The following is a 15,427-nucleotide window of genomic DNA, read 5'->3' as shown; positions in this document are numbered from 1 at the left end:
ACTCAAGAGTCTCAGGAGTGAATGTTCTGCTCAGCTGTTTGGACATTTAGTGTTGTTTCACCTTCACCAGAAGGTGTCACTTAAACACATTTATTAGCAAACACTCATTCAAACGGAGTCTCCGACCAATTTATTAGGTACACCTGTTCAACTGCTTGTCAATGCAAATATCTAATCAATAATCAGCCAATGGCAGCAGCTAAATGCATTTAGACATGATCAAGAAGATCTGCTGAAGTTCAAACTGAGCATCAGAATGGGGAATAAGTGTGATTTATGTGACTTTGAATGGTTGAACGTTGATTTTGATAGTTGTTGGTGCCAGACAGGCTGGTCTGAGTAACTGGTGATCTACTGGGATTTTCAGTTCTGTGGATGAAAATGCCTTGTTGATGTCAGAGGTCAGGTTAGAGGAGAATGTCCAGACTGGTTAGAGTTGATAGAAAGACAAACAGTAACTCAAGTAACCATTCTTTACAACCGAGTTCTGCAGAAGAGCATCTCTAAATGAACAACACATCGAACCTTGAAGCAAATGGACTACAGCAGCAGAACACACACAGATGACACTCCTGTCTGCTGAGAACAGGAAACTGAGGCTACCATTCACACAGGCTCAACAAAACTGGACAATAGAAGATTGGGGAAAACATTGCCTGGTCTGATGAGTCTTGATTTCTGCTGCAACATTCAGATTGTAGGGTCAGAGTTTGGTGTAAACAACACTAAAGCATGGATCCATCCTGTCTTGTATCAGTGGTTCAGGCTGCTGGTGGTGTAATGGTGTGTTGGATTTTTCTTGGCACACTGTTCTTAGTACCAACTGAGCATCATTTAAACTCCACAGCCGGCCCGAGTATTGTTGCTGACCATGTCCATCCCATGTTCTGATGACTTCCAGCAGGATAACACGCCATGTCACAACACTAAAATCTTCTCAAACTGGTTTCTTGAACATAATGAGTTCACTAAACTCAAATGGCCTCCACAGTCACTCCACAGATCTCAGTTAAATAAAGCATATTCCGGATGTGGTGGAACGAGAGAGTAACATCATGGATGTGCAGACAACAAATCTGCAGCAACTGTGGGATGTCATGTCAATATGGAGCAAAATCTCTGAGGAATGTTTCCAGCACCTTGTTGAATCTACGCCATGAAGAATTAAGGCAGTTCTGAAGTTAAAATGGAGTCTAACCTGGTACTAGCAAGGTGTGTGTGTGTGTGTGTGCCGCTCTTCCAATAGAAACACGCAGCACTACTTTCTTGTCTGTCGTCACTCAGCAGACTCTTGTTTCATGCAAACGCATGCGTTTTAGTTATTGATTGTCCTGAATATGACCACAGATGACATCAGTATATAGCCTATCACTATTGAAATTATTGTTGCTTGGTCGTTTTTGCTAAATGTGGGAAATAATATTAATGAATAAGCTTTTGACTGGTAGTGCATGTTTGTGAAGTCAAGGAAGTTCCCTTTATGGAGGTCCATCATCATGTGGACTGAATGAAAATGCAGGTAGTGAAAATACTGTGGGCTCTGCAGATAGTGTATTGAAGTGTGGGAAGTTGTGAGATGGAAATCTCCGGATGAGCTCAGGGAGATTTGAATTTTCCGAGTCTGCCTGCAGCCTATGAATCAAGACCATACGATAAAGGCTTTTGTTAAGTAACAAAGAATGTTTCCACAGCAAAATAAGTGAGATAAAGACAAAAGATATCTGTTGAATGAAGGAAATCTAGAACAGAAGCCTATAATGAACAACAACAACAAAAAAGAAAATTGAAGAAAATCCTTTATGCTTCACAGGACAAAAGCTATAATAAAATCTGCAGTGGAAGAGGTTTTCTTATATTCACCAATATAGTAAAATTAAAACTCTGCTTTCCCTAAAAACCTTTCAGAAGATATCAAATCGCACATGTGCAATTCCTTTCTGCACAATCCATAGACACACACCCTGAGCCAGGAATACACACAACGGCCATCTACAACAATAAACAGCAGAATTCGCACACAAATACTCTCAATATCCGCTCTTTATTTTGGGAAAGGCGTTGTCATGTGTCATATGTTGGATCCCATGGGTACTCAAACATCTGTTGGAAAAAAATGGGCTAGCAAACTTCCTCTTTCTCTCCTACTCATATATCTGGGATGTTATATTGAACAAGGCATTATAATTCATGTACTGAAATTAAATTTTACAAGCAAAAGACTACACAGAGGAAGATGCCCTGAGTATGCATATTTCTCAAGTTCTCATTTATGGGTAAACGGAAGCTCAAACAAGCTTGTTTGATGTGCAAGAACCAATGAGGCTCATTCTCGTGTTACGCAGCACATTTGAGCTTCTGCAAGAACCAATGAGGTTCATTCTTGTGTTACGCATCACGTTTGAGCTTCCACAAGAACCAATGAGGTTCATTCTCGTGTTACGCATCACGTTTGAGCTTCCACAAGAACCAATGAGGTTCATTCTCGTGTTACGCATCACGTTTGAGCTTCCGCAAGAACCAATGAGGTTCATTCTCGTGTTACGCATCACGTTTGAGCTTCCACAAGAACCAATGAGGTTCATTCTCGTGTTACGCATCACGTTTGAGCTTCCACAAGAACCAATGAGGTTCATTCTCGTGTTACGCATCACGTTTGAGCTTCCGCAAGAACCAATGAGGTTCATTCTCGTGTTACGCATCACGTTTGAGCTTCCACAAGAACCAGTAAGGTTTGTTCTCGTACGTCAAGCAGGTTTGGTTGAACAGTTTATGTTTGCTGTTCAATGTTTTATGTAAATAAAATCCTAAATTAAATCTGTTCATCATATAAAGCGATCAAGTCTCTTCAGAAAATTTAGACTAAACCGCTTAATTCATAAGGATTAGTTTTATGATCTCTTTATGAGCTTTTTGAAGTATCAATGTGGTAGTTGCGTAGCTGTCAATGGAGGGACAGAAAGCTCTCAGATTTCATTAAAATATCTTCATTTCTTTCGAAGATGAACGACTGAAAGTCTTTTAGGCATGAGGGTGAGTAAATCATTGCATAACTTTAATTTTATTATCCCATAATTTACATATAGCCATTTAATGTTTTTTTTTTATCTTTAGTCAATTTAAGTTTTTTTTTAACTTTAAAAATAATATTTAATATTTAAAAAATATTAAAATGTAAAAGATTTTAAATTAAGTTTTATTTTGACAATAAGTGCAAATCCAGGACCAGCACTTGCTTTCATCTGCGAAACACACAATGCGCGAAACTTATTTTACTTCCATAATGAGTTAAACGAGAAAAAAGAATTGAGACAAAAACTGAATTTAGAAAGCAACAGGCTCAAGTTTGATTTTGACTTTAAATAGAAAGCAAATGGAGACGTTCAGTTTGTCTCATTTTGGAGAAAATAGTTGCAATATCAAAAAGATTGTGATTTGACCCTCTTTCCTCTGGATGGGCATGTGGCTTCAGTCTGCCATTCAGATATGAGATACCGCCATTATTTGAGCTGCTAACAAGGATCTTGCTGAATCAAAACGAATAAGCGGGCGGCTGATCATAGACCCCATCATCTGACAAAGTGGCGAGCCAAAAGTATCTCCGGGAGAACATGACAGAAAGCAGAATGTTTCAGGGTGGCAGAAACACGCCTCAGATCTGGTTAAAGCAGTCTTGGTGGCAGTTGTCATGGAAACAGAGGTGGGCGGCAGGGCTGTCACAGTCCCATTAGTCGAGGTGATGAGTGTATGGCACGTGGGCAGCTCCGAATGTTGCACTGCAATGATATGGCATCATATACTGTATGATATGTCATATTAGCATTTCATAAAGGTTTCGTGCAAGACCTAGAAGTCCAACATCAAATTGTCTTTGCACTTGTTGTCCGATACACCGTTGAGAAAAAAAAAATGCATCAGAGGGATGGTATTTGGAAAGGAATTTGAAATGAAAAAAAAAAAAATTGTAATGTAGGAGGCTGGAAAAACTGAAAGGTGGGAGGAGCAACAAAAAGACAAAAGCAGAAAAAACAATGGAGAAAAACTACAAATACAATGAGAGCAAAGAGAGACTTTTCACATTTCATGCTTTTCAGATTATTTGCATAAAAAAATAGCCCAGAAATCTCATATGTGCCTCCTCAAGAGATCTCAACCATATCACAAACTGTGCTCAGATTCGCCAAGACGCCAAAATCTCCAATAAAAGTAATTTAATATTCTCAAACATTTCTCATTAAGTTCTCACAAAAGATCTGAGCTATGCTATCTACATTAATTTCAGAATTATGATTTATAATAATATACTCTACCATTGAAATGTTTGTGGTCAGGAAGATTAAAAAAAAAAAAAAAGAAGAAGGTAGGCCTAATAGTTTTATTCAGCAAGGATGTATTAAATTAATCAACAGTGACGGCATTTATACTGTTACAAAATATTTCTATTCCAAATAAATTTTCTATTTATCAAAGAGTCCTGAAAAAATGCATTGTGGTTTTCACACAAATATTAAGCAGCACAACTATTTTCAAGACTGATAATAATATTAAAGGGGGGGTGAAATGCTATTTCATGCATACTGAGTTTTTTACACTGGTAAAGAGTTGGATTCCCATGCTAAACATGGACAAAGTTTCAAAAACTAAGTTGTACGTTTGAAGGAGTATTTTTGTTCCAAAAATACTCCTTCCGGTTTGTCACAAGTTTCGGAAAGTTTTTTTCGAGTATGGGTATGTGTGACGTCAGATGTAACGGAATTTCCTAATATGGGTCCTAAGGGCACTTCTCCGGTAAGATCGCGGGCGCGCGCGCACTCGTAAACCAAAGCAAAAGAGTGAAAGCAGTTCGCCATCAAAGCGCCCTGCTGCCCGGCTTTTGGGAAGTCAATGTCACCAAAGAAGTATGTTTTTGGTTGCCAGGGCAAGACAACCCTGCACAGATTCCCAAAGAACCCAGCGTTAAGGCACCCGTGGATGGAGTTTGTTTTTCTGAGCATAAACGGAGTTGTGCAAGAATGTTTGTTCCCTGCATTTCGACGATGATTGTTTTATAAACAAACGCCAGTTCGACGGATTTGCAGATCGTCTAATGCTTAAGGATCGAGCAGTCACAATGATAAAGGTTCGCTGTCGTGCGTTGGAACGGTGAGTAAAACTGTTGAACAAATGTCTCTGTGTGTTGTTAGCACAGCTAAGCTTCGCCCACACGGCCCGCCCCCACCCGCTCGTTTTTTTCCGGAAAGACTCGGTACAGTCAATCTTTCAATTAAAAATATAATAAAACAAAATACTTTTTGGAGATACGAAGGATGCAATATTACTCTATAGGTACTCAAGATTAACAGGAGATTGAGTGAAAATGAGCATTTCACCCCCCCTTTAATAATACATGTTTCTTGTGCAGCAAATTAGCTGCAATATTAGAATGACTTCTGAAGGATCATGTGACACTGAAGACTGGAGTAATGATGCTGGAAATTCATCTCTGCATCACAGGATTAAATTACATTTTAACATATATTCAAAAGAAAACAGTTATTCTAAATTTTAATCATATTTTACAATAGCTGTCTTGGCTGAGTATGAAAGAGTTCTTTTAAAAACAATCTTACTGACCCCAAACATTTGAACAGAGTTGTAAATGATCATAATTTTATATTCTCATAAAGAATGTATGACAATCCGAGTCTATACTTACTGTAAATACAAAACTAAGTCTCCTGAGATATAAAAAAGCAACTTCTGAGCCAAAAAAAAAAAAAAAAAAACTTCCCGAGGGGGTGATTTGAAGAAGATGGTCTCATATGAGGTAATAAAGTTACGATTTATGGTTTAGTTATGAGTTTACGATCCAAAAATCACATTCTTGTGATCAGTAGATACATCATGACAAATGGCATGTACTGAATGTTTTGACATTGACTAATGATTATGCCTTAATGTTGCACATTAACGTACAACAACAACCCGACCAATGGCAAATGAACGCCACAGCCATGATCAAAATCCTTCTATAGCTCTCGAACGATCAGTAAAAACTCAAGCCCAGCTGTGCGTCTATCATGAGACATCAAGTCTGACTTCTATTTTCACCACTCCAAACGTCTCTTCACAGATCTGGCTGGAGCCCAGTGGACGATCACATTACCTTCATGTCACAGCACACAGCAATGATGGATGGCTTTTGTTGGTACTGTAACGCTCATGCACATTATTCACCAGCACTGCTCCTCCACACACAGATTGTCTTTCTCATATGGGGCCACCAGAGCAGAAGTGGAGATGGAGAGGTCTCTGAGACGGACTGTTTCTCATGACGGTCCAAAGGCATGACTTGTTTTGGGAGATCTATATAGTTCATGAGGGTATAGGGGTGGCATGGTTCAATAGTTGCGGGTAAAGGTTGGATGTCTGCTTCATGAGATCAGGGGTTCCCAAGCTTTTCTGTCAGCTGAGCTCTTATGGTGTAGATCATTTACTTGAAGAATTCCCTTGAGACTGCAACTAATATTCCAATCTTTCTATACATATAATGAATAAAAAAATGTAGAGACATTTTTGGGGGGTATCAAGTTATAATTTGGTAATATATACAGTATACATATTAAAACCAACCAAATTCTTAAAGGTCCCATGACATGAAATTTTCACTTTCTGAGGTTTTTTAACATTAATATGAGTTCCCCTAGCCTGTATATGGTCCCCAAGTTTCTAGAAATTTCAATCGGTGTAAATCGAGCTTTTGCTATCTTTCTCTGCCTTTGAGAAAATGGAAGCTCAATCGCGCTGATCTTGAATCTCCTCCTTGTGACGTCATAAGGAGGAATGTTACCTCCCCTGTCTCTGCTTTGCCCGCCCAGAGAATATTTCTCGCCCATGAGAAAATGAGCTAGGAAGGAAGTAGGAACACGCGCGCGCGATTTTAGTTTGTCCACGAGAGATATCATGGCTTTTGAGGGAGCGAAGCATAACACTTGCTCAATAATTGGATGTACAAATGAACACCGAAGGGTTAATACAGAGCTGGGCTTGCTGAACGTCTGAAACTAAAGTCTGGATCACTCTCTTTGGCTCAGCTACACACCTCGGAACAGTAAGTCAACTAATGATATATAAGTGTGTTGCTTTACTGTTTATGGTTGCCTAGACTGTTACACGTAGAATGTGGCTGTCACATTAGCTATGCAGCCATGCAGTTTATGTGTGTGAATACACACACTGTAACGCGAGTGTTGTACACTTCTTTGTTATTTGGATAACCGTTTTCCTGTTGGTTATACGGCGCGCGCGATATCCGCATTTCAAGATCGCAGAGCTTGATGATGTAATTGTAATAAGATAAATTACAGATGTTACAGATCTCTCATGAAAAGGCAACAGTAGGTTAGCGTTAGCTACATGATAATAACTGTAAACCATCCGAATAAAGTACCGTATCCAGACATAATATTTTAAACTAACCATTCGGAAATGTCCTGCTGGAACCGCTGAGTTGTTGCTTCTCCATCCGGATCAGATTCTGGGTCAAACTGAAATGCTTGAACGACTGCGTGTCTCCGTGCCATTGCAATATATCCAATGTAAACATGCATGGTCTACCGTTGCCGCAGATGGTCAAGGCCACACCCACCCTCCACCTTGCGCCGCCTTTCTCCTCCTTATTAGTATTTAAAGCTACAGACACCGAAACGGCCTGTCTGAAGGAAGCTCATTCTGGGACTGGCTTATAGTGGCTATAATTCTGCACTGAGACTGAATTTTTGAAAAGAGATTTCAGATACAGTACTAGGGACCACTAAGGCCTATATTAAAGCCTACAAAAAATAGCATGTCATGGGACCTTTAATATGAAAATATTAAACATAAAGAAATTTGTATTTTTATTCATATATATATATATATATATATATATATATATATATATATATATATATATATATATATATATATATATAATTTAAAAAAAAATTTTTTTTAGATATTTTATTTTTTACTTAAAGGTATAGGCAATTAGTTTTATAAACACTTTTTGTTATAGCTGCTGGTTGAAGCTCTCTTCACATCCTGATAGCAATCAATAATAGAAGTGATCTAAATATTAAAACATTAATTATGCGAATTTTAGGTTTTAACAAATTTGGATTTAAACCATTTATTTGCACATATATATCTGGATAACACTCACAAAATTAAACATAAGTTTGGACGTTTTTATAAAATGTTGGAACATTTTTATTCTAAACAGTAGCGTACTACAAACTGCATACTGATCCACACATCGACAGTATACAATACCGTACAGTATGTAGAACAACGCACACTAATATTCCATCCCAGTCATAGCTGACGTCCTGATTGGCTTTTAGCTTGAATTCACTGGGCGAACATTGCAAAAGAATGACCCCACCCTGACCTTTGGTTTAATCCTTGGGTTGAAATGAAGTGAGGTATACTTTATATCTTCCATCTTGATCTCTCTGCGAATTGTTAATATCACAAACAGAGCACATCTCTATCGTCCAGTCAGTCAGTGATAAATTGAGGAGGTGTTCAGCGAGTCTACAACTGGCCTCAGTGTGTTCAGTAGGACAGCCTTGACGCGAGGGAGATCTTATCCCTCATTTCTCTGATGTTTAACTTCTGTGCGGTTGAGGAAGGAATGTCTGATCTGATCTTTCCCAGATGCACTGATCTGTGTCCCTTTTTCTTTAGTTATACGTTTATTGTTTTATCTTATCTGAGGTTGCTGATGTTGACAGCAGTTTATACAAGATTGAAACCGTCTTTAGTGATTTCTGTGTATACACTGCCATCAGCAGGCCAAATGGAGCTCTGCGATCAATATAAAAAATAAATAAAAAAAATCATAAAACAAACTATTTCTCACTAATATAGTAATAAAAAAAAATTATGTTTTGTATGTTTCTGTTTATTAATTATTTTTATGGGTTAGGGTTAGGGTTACCCTGTTTTACCACTTCAACTTTTTGTAAGACAACTGGTTACAATTGAAGATTTCAGATGCAAAAGCCTCTAAGTGCCATCTGAAATTTTCTTCTAGAATGATCATTTTTATCAAGCTCGTATATTTAAGTTCAGGAATTTCACTTAAATGACAATTAATAGGTCATTGTCATTGCCATTAAAGTGAAATTACTGAACTTAAATATACAAGCTTGATAAAAATGATCATTCTAAAAGAATATTTCAGATTGCACTTAGAGGCTTTTGCATCTGAACTCTTCAATTTGAATCTATATTAAAGTATACAAGTATTTGAACATGAGTCACACTTAAAAATATCAGAATTTTGTTACATTACACCGTGAAATATCAAACCAAGTTGTTTTTCGTTGCACAGTTCTTTTTTAAGCATCAAAGAAATCCTAAAACAAGCAGCTTTGAGAAATAAAAATGCATTATGCGACTGTTTGTATTTAGAAATAGTGGTCTAAAGCACACTAGTGCTTGATATCCATAAGGCTATCAGTGTTGTCCACAATGTGGCTGTGACTGTAATTGCTGCACTTTTGAAATTCTTATCATGGACGTAGTTGATGATGGACATTGCACCCTGGTAAGCTTCTTGACATGTGGGCTGGATTTGATCCTCGGGTAGAATGAAGCCGGTCTGCCCTTCGTCCCGTAACTCAAAGGTGAAGGAGTATGGGATCCCTATGAGTCTGGCAAAGTCACGTGAAGAGCCAGAATTTGGATCTGTGAAGAATATTAAAGCATCGTCACAAGTGATTAGCTTGCAAATGCTTTTTTCTTTATGTTTTACAGGTAATTATTTTCACAATTTCATAATGTTATAAGTAAATCTTTAAATAAAACACTAAAAGCAAACATCAAATGTTTTAAAAGCTACAAGTAAATTTAAACATCACAGTATAAGAATGTACAGTATAAGAATGGATATTCATTTTGAGATGTGCACCAGCTCTGCAATTCACCGGCGTCATGATGAGATAATTAAAATTACACTATTATGATAGTTTGATTATAAAGTATATTTGAGACTATAGACTATATAGATATGACTATGTGTGACTATACATGTATTTAGAATGAATCCCTTTTCTTTGCATGTCACATGGACATTACAGTACAGAATGGCTCTTTCGGCATTATCCTGAACATTGTATAAGCATTAGTTTCATGTGTCATAGAATGGGAGGAGAGGCTCTTGGGTGTGTAAAAGTCACATGCTTTATCATATCAAGTCCTTCACATAAAAATCAATCTACAGGCTTTCATAGACAACCTAGGAAGTATTGTTTTTTTTAAGTTTTGTTGCAAGATGTTTACATATTGGCAATAAGAAAATTCTGTAAGTGAGCATTCGATGATGGAAATCTAAATGTGAAAATAGACTAAATGATCATGCACAATTAAATATCTTATAAATTAAAAATCTCTAATATCAGCCTATAACTATATATTTAGCGTCTCTACTTGACATTGACACCAATATAATGCAGCATCACAAAAATGCTGATAATGCAATTTCAACATGGCAGCCACCATGAGCGGGGATCACGATAATGTGCAATAAACCGGTTTCTTCTAGGTCGTTGGAATGACTCATGTTTTATGATTGGAAACCATTTTAAACATACTCACACAGCACATCAGGGGAACTGCCCACTTTGTAGCTCTTCCCATGAACTGCTTTGATGACTTTAGCCGCAGCGAGACCTACTTCCATCTGCAAACACATTGACAGACATGCACATTTAATTCGAAACAGGTATGCTCGTAGGCTCCCAATCCTAACTTATCCCGAACTAATTTGCACTTCTACTTACCAGTTCATCGTAATTGGGTGCTGAGATGTTGGGGTGTCCGTAGGGGACGAGGATCAGCTGACCGTACGAGTGGATGGTGAGATAACAGAGTATCTGGTTTTGATTTGCTCCCAAAAAGTCAGTGACGGCTTTGGCCTCGGGCTCAGACAGAGCAGTCGGACCGTTAAAGATCTCTGAACAGCAGTTCCTGGAGATCCCGACCACTATATGAACGAAGACAGGTGGACTAGATCATGATCTGATGCTTTTGACAGTACTGTACTTACTGTACATCAGTGTAGGTGTAAAATAAATGGCATTGGTTGCATGTTTTGCTCTTGATAAGTGCAATTTCATGATTCATGCTTGACAGCTTTGCAAAATCACAGCAAATGAGAATGAGGGGTTATCCTTGTAACTTTTTATTTGTTTACTATCTCAACATTAAGTTTATCTCTGCCACCTTAAGCACGCCTGCACTTTATGACATGTAGAGGGTGGGAATAGGAAAGACAGGATTGGTACATTGAGTGCTGTTAAGTCATCTGTTAAGTCATGTTTATAACCTAATCTCTAACCCATCTCTCATATAGCTGGTATTTACATTTTTCAGATGCCAAAGAGTTCATTTAGTTATCTAATTTGTTTTGGCACAAAAAAAATAGCTTTTGAATATTTCATGCTTTCACATGTGTTTTTTTATAGTTACCTGAAATAAAACATATACAAAAAATAAAAATTAAATAAAAAAATTCAGCTTCAGTTCAACTTTTCTCCTTTTCATATTGTTTAACTTGATGTACTAAAATAACTAAAACTGAAGTACAAAAATGAATAAAAACGTAAAAATATACTAAATGTATATATATATATATATATATATATATAGAGAGAGAGAGAGAGAGAGAGAGAGAGAGAGAGAGAGAGAGAGAGAGAGAGAGAAAATAAAATTGTTACTTACTCCCCCAGTTAGCGTAAAAGTTGCGGTTGAGATCAGTTCCGAAGCATGTGCAGTTTTCATTGGCTGGTGGTGATCTGGACTTTCTCCATAGCCGAGTCTTTAAAACACATCACATATGTTTGCTAAAAGTATAATCATCAAACGTCATACTGAAGTGCTTAAACGGATGAAACTCACTGTGTTATCCTTCCAGGAATAAATATATCCGTCCATGTTCAGCACTGGGGTGATGTAAAAGTCCAGATTTTTAAGCAATGTGTTTACCTTCGAATCTGATTTGTAGGAGCCCAGGATCTTTTTCAACATAAAAACAGTTCAATTAGTTTTTATTTATTAGATTAAATATAAAGCTTTATAGGAGGAGAAACATATTAACACAAATTGAACTCTTATATCCACATAACCATCATGATAAAAAACAAACATTATTTTGCCTACTCAAAATTCTGTCATTCACTTTTCACATTTTATTTTGCACATCCATAACCTGATTGTTTAATTTAAAGGGTTAGTTCACCCAAAAATGAAAATTCTGTCAGTAATTACTCACCCTCATGTTGTTCCAACCCCGTAAGACCTTCGTTCATCTTCGGAACACAAATTAAGATATTTTTGATGAAATCTGAGTGCTGGATCACTCCTCCTGCAGGCTTATGGACACTATAACTTGCTGGCCCAGAAAATGTATTAAAGACATTGTTAATATAGTCCAAGTGACTCCAGTGGCTCAATCTTAAGTTTATAAAGTGACGAGAATACTTTTTGTGCGCAAAAACAAACAAAAATAACGACTTTATTCCACTTTTCATTTCCTTCTCTCTGGGCCTAGAGTCTTTTCACGTAGTGTTTAAGCGTAGCGCGTCTGTGTTGTACGTCACCACGCATCACACACATGACCAGAGTCGCCCAATAGTGAGCTTACGTGGTGACGTGCAACACAGACGCGCTACGCTTAAACACTACGTGAAAAGACTCGAGGTCCAGAGAGAAGGAAATGAATAGTGGAATAAAGTCGTTATTTTTGTTTGTTTTTGCGCACAAAAAGTATTCTCGTCGCTTTATAAACTTAAGATTGAGCCACTGGAGTCACTTGGACTATATTAACAATGTCTTTAGTACATTTTCTGGGCCAGCAAGTTATAGTGTCCATAAGCCTGCAGGAGGAGTGATCCAGCTCTCAGATTTCATCAAAAATATCTTCATTTGTGTTCTGAAGATGAACGAAAGTCTTACGGGGTTGGAACAACATGAGGGTGAGGAATTACTGACAGAATTTTCATTTTTGGGTGAACTAACCCTTTAAGCATGTGAATGCTTTGAGTTTGCTCTTTTTGTAGTTCATGTATAGGAAAATAACATAAGCATCCGAATCCAGAGCATTTTTAAACATCTTAAAACATCTTAGCTCAGCAGTGGCATTGCATTCACAGACAGATGCAGAACATTATATTGTGATGTGATATTTCTGGGAATAACACTACAGGTGTATGGTATCCTGACCAAGTGCATCATAATAATTCCCTGTATAAAGTCTCACCTCTTTAACAAAATGCTGGCAGAAAGCTGGAGCGATCCATTCTCTGGCATGAATCCCACAGTCCATCCAAACGGCTTTCTTTGGTGTGTTGCTGTTGAAGCCGATCTGCATATCAGATACAAACAAATGAACACGAAAGTACTATGGTAATACCATGGTATTATTTTGAGTAGGCTACCTTGTAATATTATCATGGTGGTACTTTATTTTACAGCATGTACATGCTATGTACTTATTATAACAATTACAATAACTGGGTTATAACTAACCCTGAACCTACCCCTAAACTTAATCCACTGTAACCTTATATTACCAGTACTTTCTTGGGTAAGTGCACTGACGTACTGTAAAATAAAGTATAACCATTATCATCGCATCACGGTATTGCCACAGAAGTTTTTATTAAGGGGATCAAATGTAATCTGAATCGAGATGTGTATAAATGCGTGTAGTGTGTAGCTTTCGCCATGTTGTCATTATCATGTGACCTACCAGCGACAGTTGTTTCGCTTCACTGTCACTCACAAATCCTCTCCTGTGGCCTCATGGGACAGTAAACTGTCCATCGAATGAAAACTAAAGAATCTCACCGGAAGTAGTAACTCATCTGGCAGGGTTCCCACACCTTGGTTAACTGCAAATTCAAGAACCTTTCAAGGACTTTCCAGGTCCAATACCCTTAAATTCAAGGACTTAAAGTGGGGAATAGTAGTTTGGTACCTGTCATGGCTACGTACAACACAAAGTAGGCTACCTCACGTGGGAAACTCTTAACTTAACGCGTAAATGCGCGTAACTAACGTAAATCAAGCAAGCTACAGTATTCATAGATCACGAAGTGTTGGTGGAATAACACTTTCATCCGATCGGAGGGAATAATATGGATTTTTTTCAGAAAACTTCTTGCACAAAATAAATTCAAGCACTCTCAAGGACCTGTATCTATGTATGATTATTTTCCAAAACTTTCCAGGGCCTGCAAAATAAATTTCAGATTCACAAACTTTCAAGGATTTCAAGGACCCGTGGGAACCCTGATCTGGGCACTTTTTGCCTACTCTTTTATGAGTACTGTGAATTCAGACATAGGCTACTACTGTTTTTCACCTACCATGTAGTAGGGAAGTATGCAATTTCGGACACTTTGTTTTTGTTTTTGTTGTTGTTTTTTTGTTGAAAGCAAATGGACTATTGCACTACACAGATAGTACCTTTAATAATGTAATGTTCCTCTTCTCATAAGTTTGTCCATACATCATGCTGGACACAACGTCTGGGTTCTCCCTTTCGATCTGATTCATCCAGGCTGAAATCTGTGTGAAGAGATTGATTAGGTCAATGAATGTATCAATCAATCAATCAATCAATCAATCAACAGCAGCATGTACAGGAGGATCTCACCTCATCCATGGTGTGGTACTTTGTGTAGTCATAAGATTTGTGTTCCAGTCCACCAGCCAATCTGTAATGAATTCAAATACTGACTCAAATGAGGAAGAGCAGCTGTCTTTATGCATCAGATCTTATGGCTATCCAAATCTCTTTGGTCAGATTTTCTATTTTACAAAGCAGTTTATTTAGGAGGCTAGAATGATCTCAACTTTTTAACACGAGTTAATGTTTCGTTCTGTCTTAACTAAATCTCTGGAAACCATTAAGGCAATAACCCCAAAATCTTACCTGTCCTGGGCCACTAGAGCCAAGACCACCCAAACAGACGTTATTGAGCTCTGCATGGTTCTGATTGTAATCCAAGCTTGTTGAACCTGACAGTGTGAACCTAGTAAAGACTGACTGTGACTTATAAAGCAATCCCCATCTGACTGAGTAAACACCTCAGCGAAGAGAGTGACGCTCAGATAACTGTGTTAATGTTTAAACCCAAGACATTTATCCCCATCCAAAGGTACAGCATTTCAAGCTGAATTTTAGGATCAAACTTATCTGGTCTAACACAGAGCTGTTATAAATCAGGACATTGTGATAATAAACACTATAAATATCCACTGATTAACCTTTACTGTGTAATCAGCTCATGTACTTTATCTGCTTCGTAGATATTTCGGAAGTTTTGTGTTGTGATTTTGAACTGTGCTCTATAACCACAAGCCATCAGTTCACATCATCAGTTATTATGTCTGTGCG

The 15,427-nt window shown here is 37.7% G+C and overlaps 1 protein-coding gene across 1 annotated transcript; it reads right to left on the bottom strand.

Moving 5' to 3' along the window:
- Positions 1 to 8,938: 8,938 nt before the first annotated feature.
- On the bottom strand, positions 8,939 to 15,054 carry cpo (carboxypeptidase O). Its single transcript, XM_081361700.1, has 9 exons — positions 14,963 to 15,054; positions 14,684 to 14,744; positions 14,494 to 14,595; positions 13,283 to 13,387; positions 11,923 to 12,039; positions 11,746 to 11,842; positions 10,806 to 11,008; positions 10,621 to 10,705; positions 8,939 to 9,711 (listed from the first exon to the last, which is right to left on the bottom strand). Exons 1-9 carry the CDS (start codon positions 15,016 to 15,018, stop codon positions 9,446 to 9,448), a joined length of 1,092 nt encoding a protein of 363 aa, XP_081217826.1. The 5' UTR covers positions 15,019 to 15,054; the 3' UTR covers positions 8,939 to 9,445.
- Between the last annotated feature and the right edge of the window lie 373 nt (positions 15,055 to 15,427).

This window comes from Scardinius erythrophthalmus (genome assembly GCF_964197995.2).
Source record: "Scardinius erythrophthalmus genome assembly, chromosome: 3".
NCBI lineage: Eukaryota > Metazoa > Chordata > Actinopteri > Cypriniformes > Leuciscidae > Scardinius > Scardinius erythrophthalmus.
The sequence above is the reverse complement of the archived record's forward strand: the minus strand, read 5'-3'. Positions and strand labels throughout refer to the sequence as shown.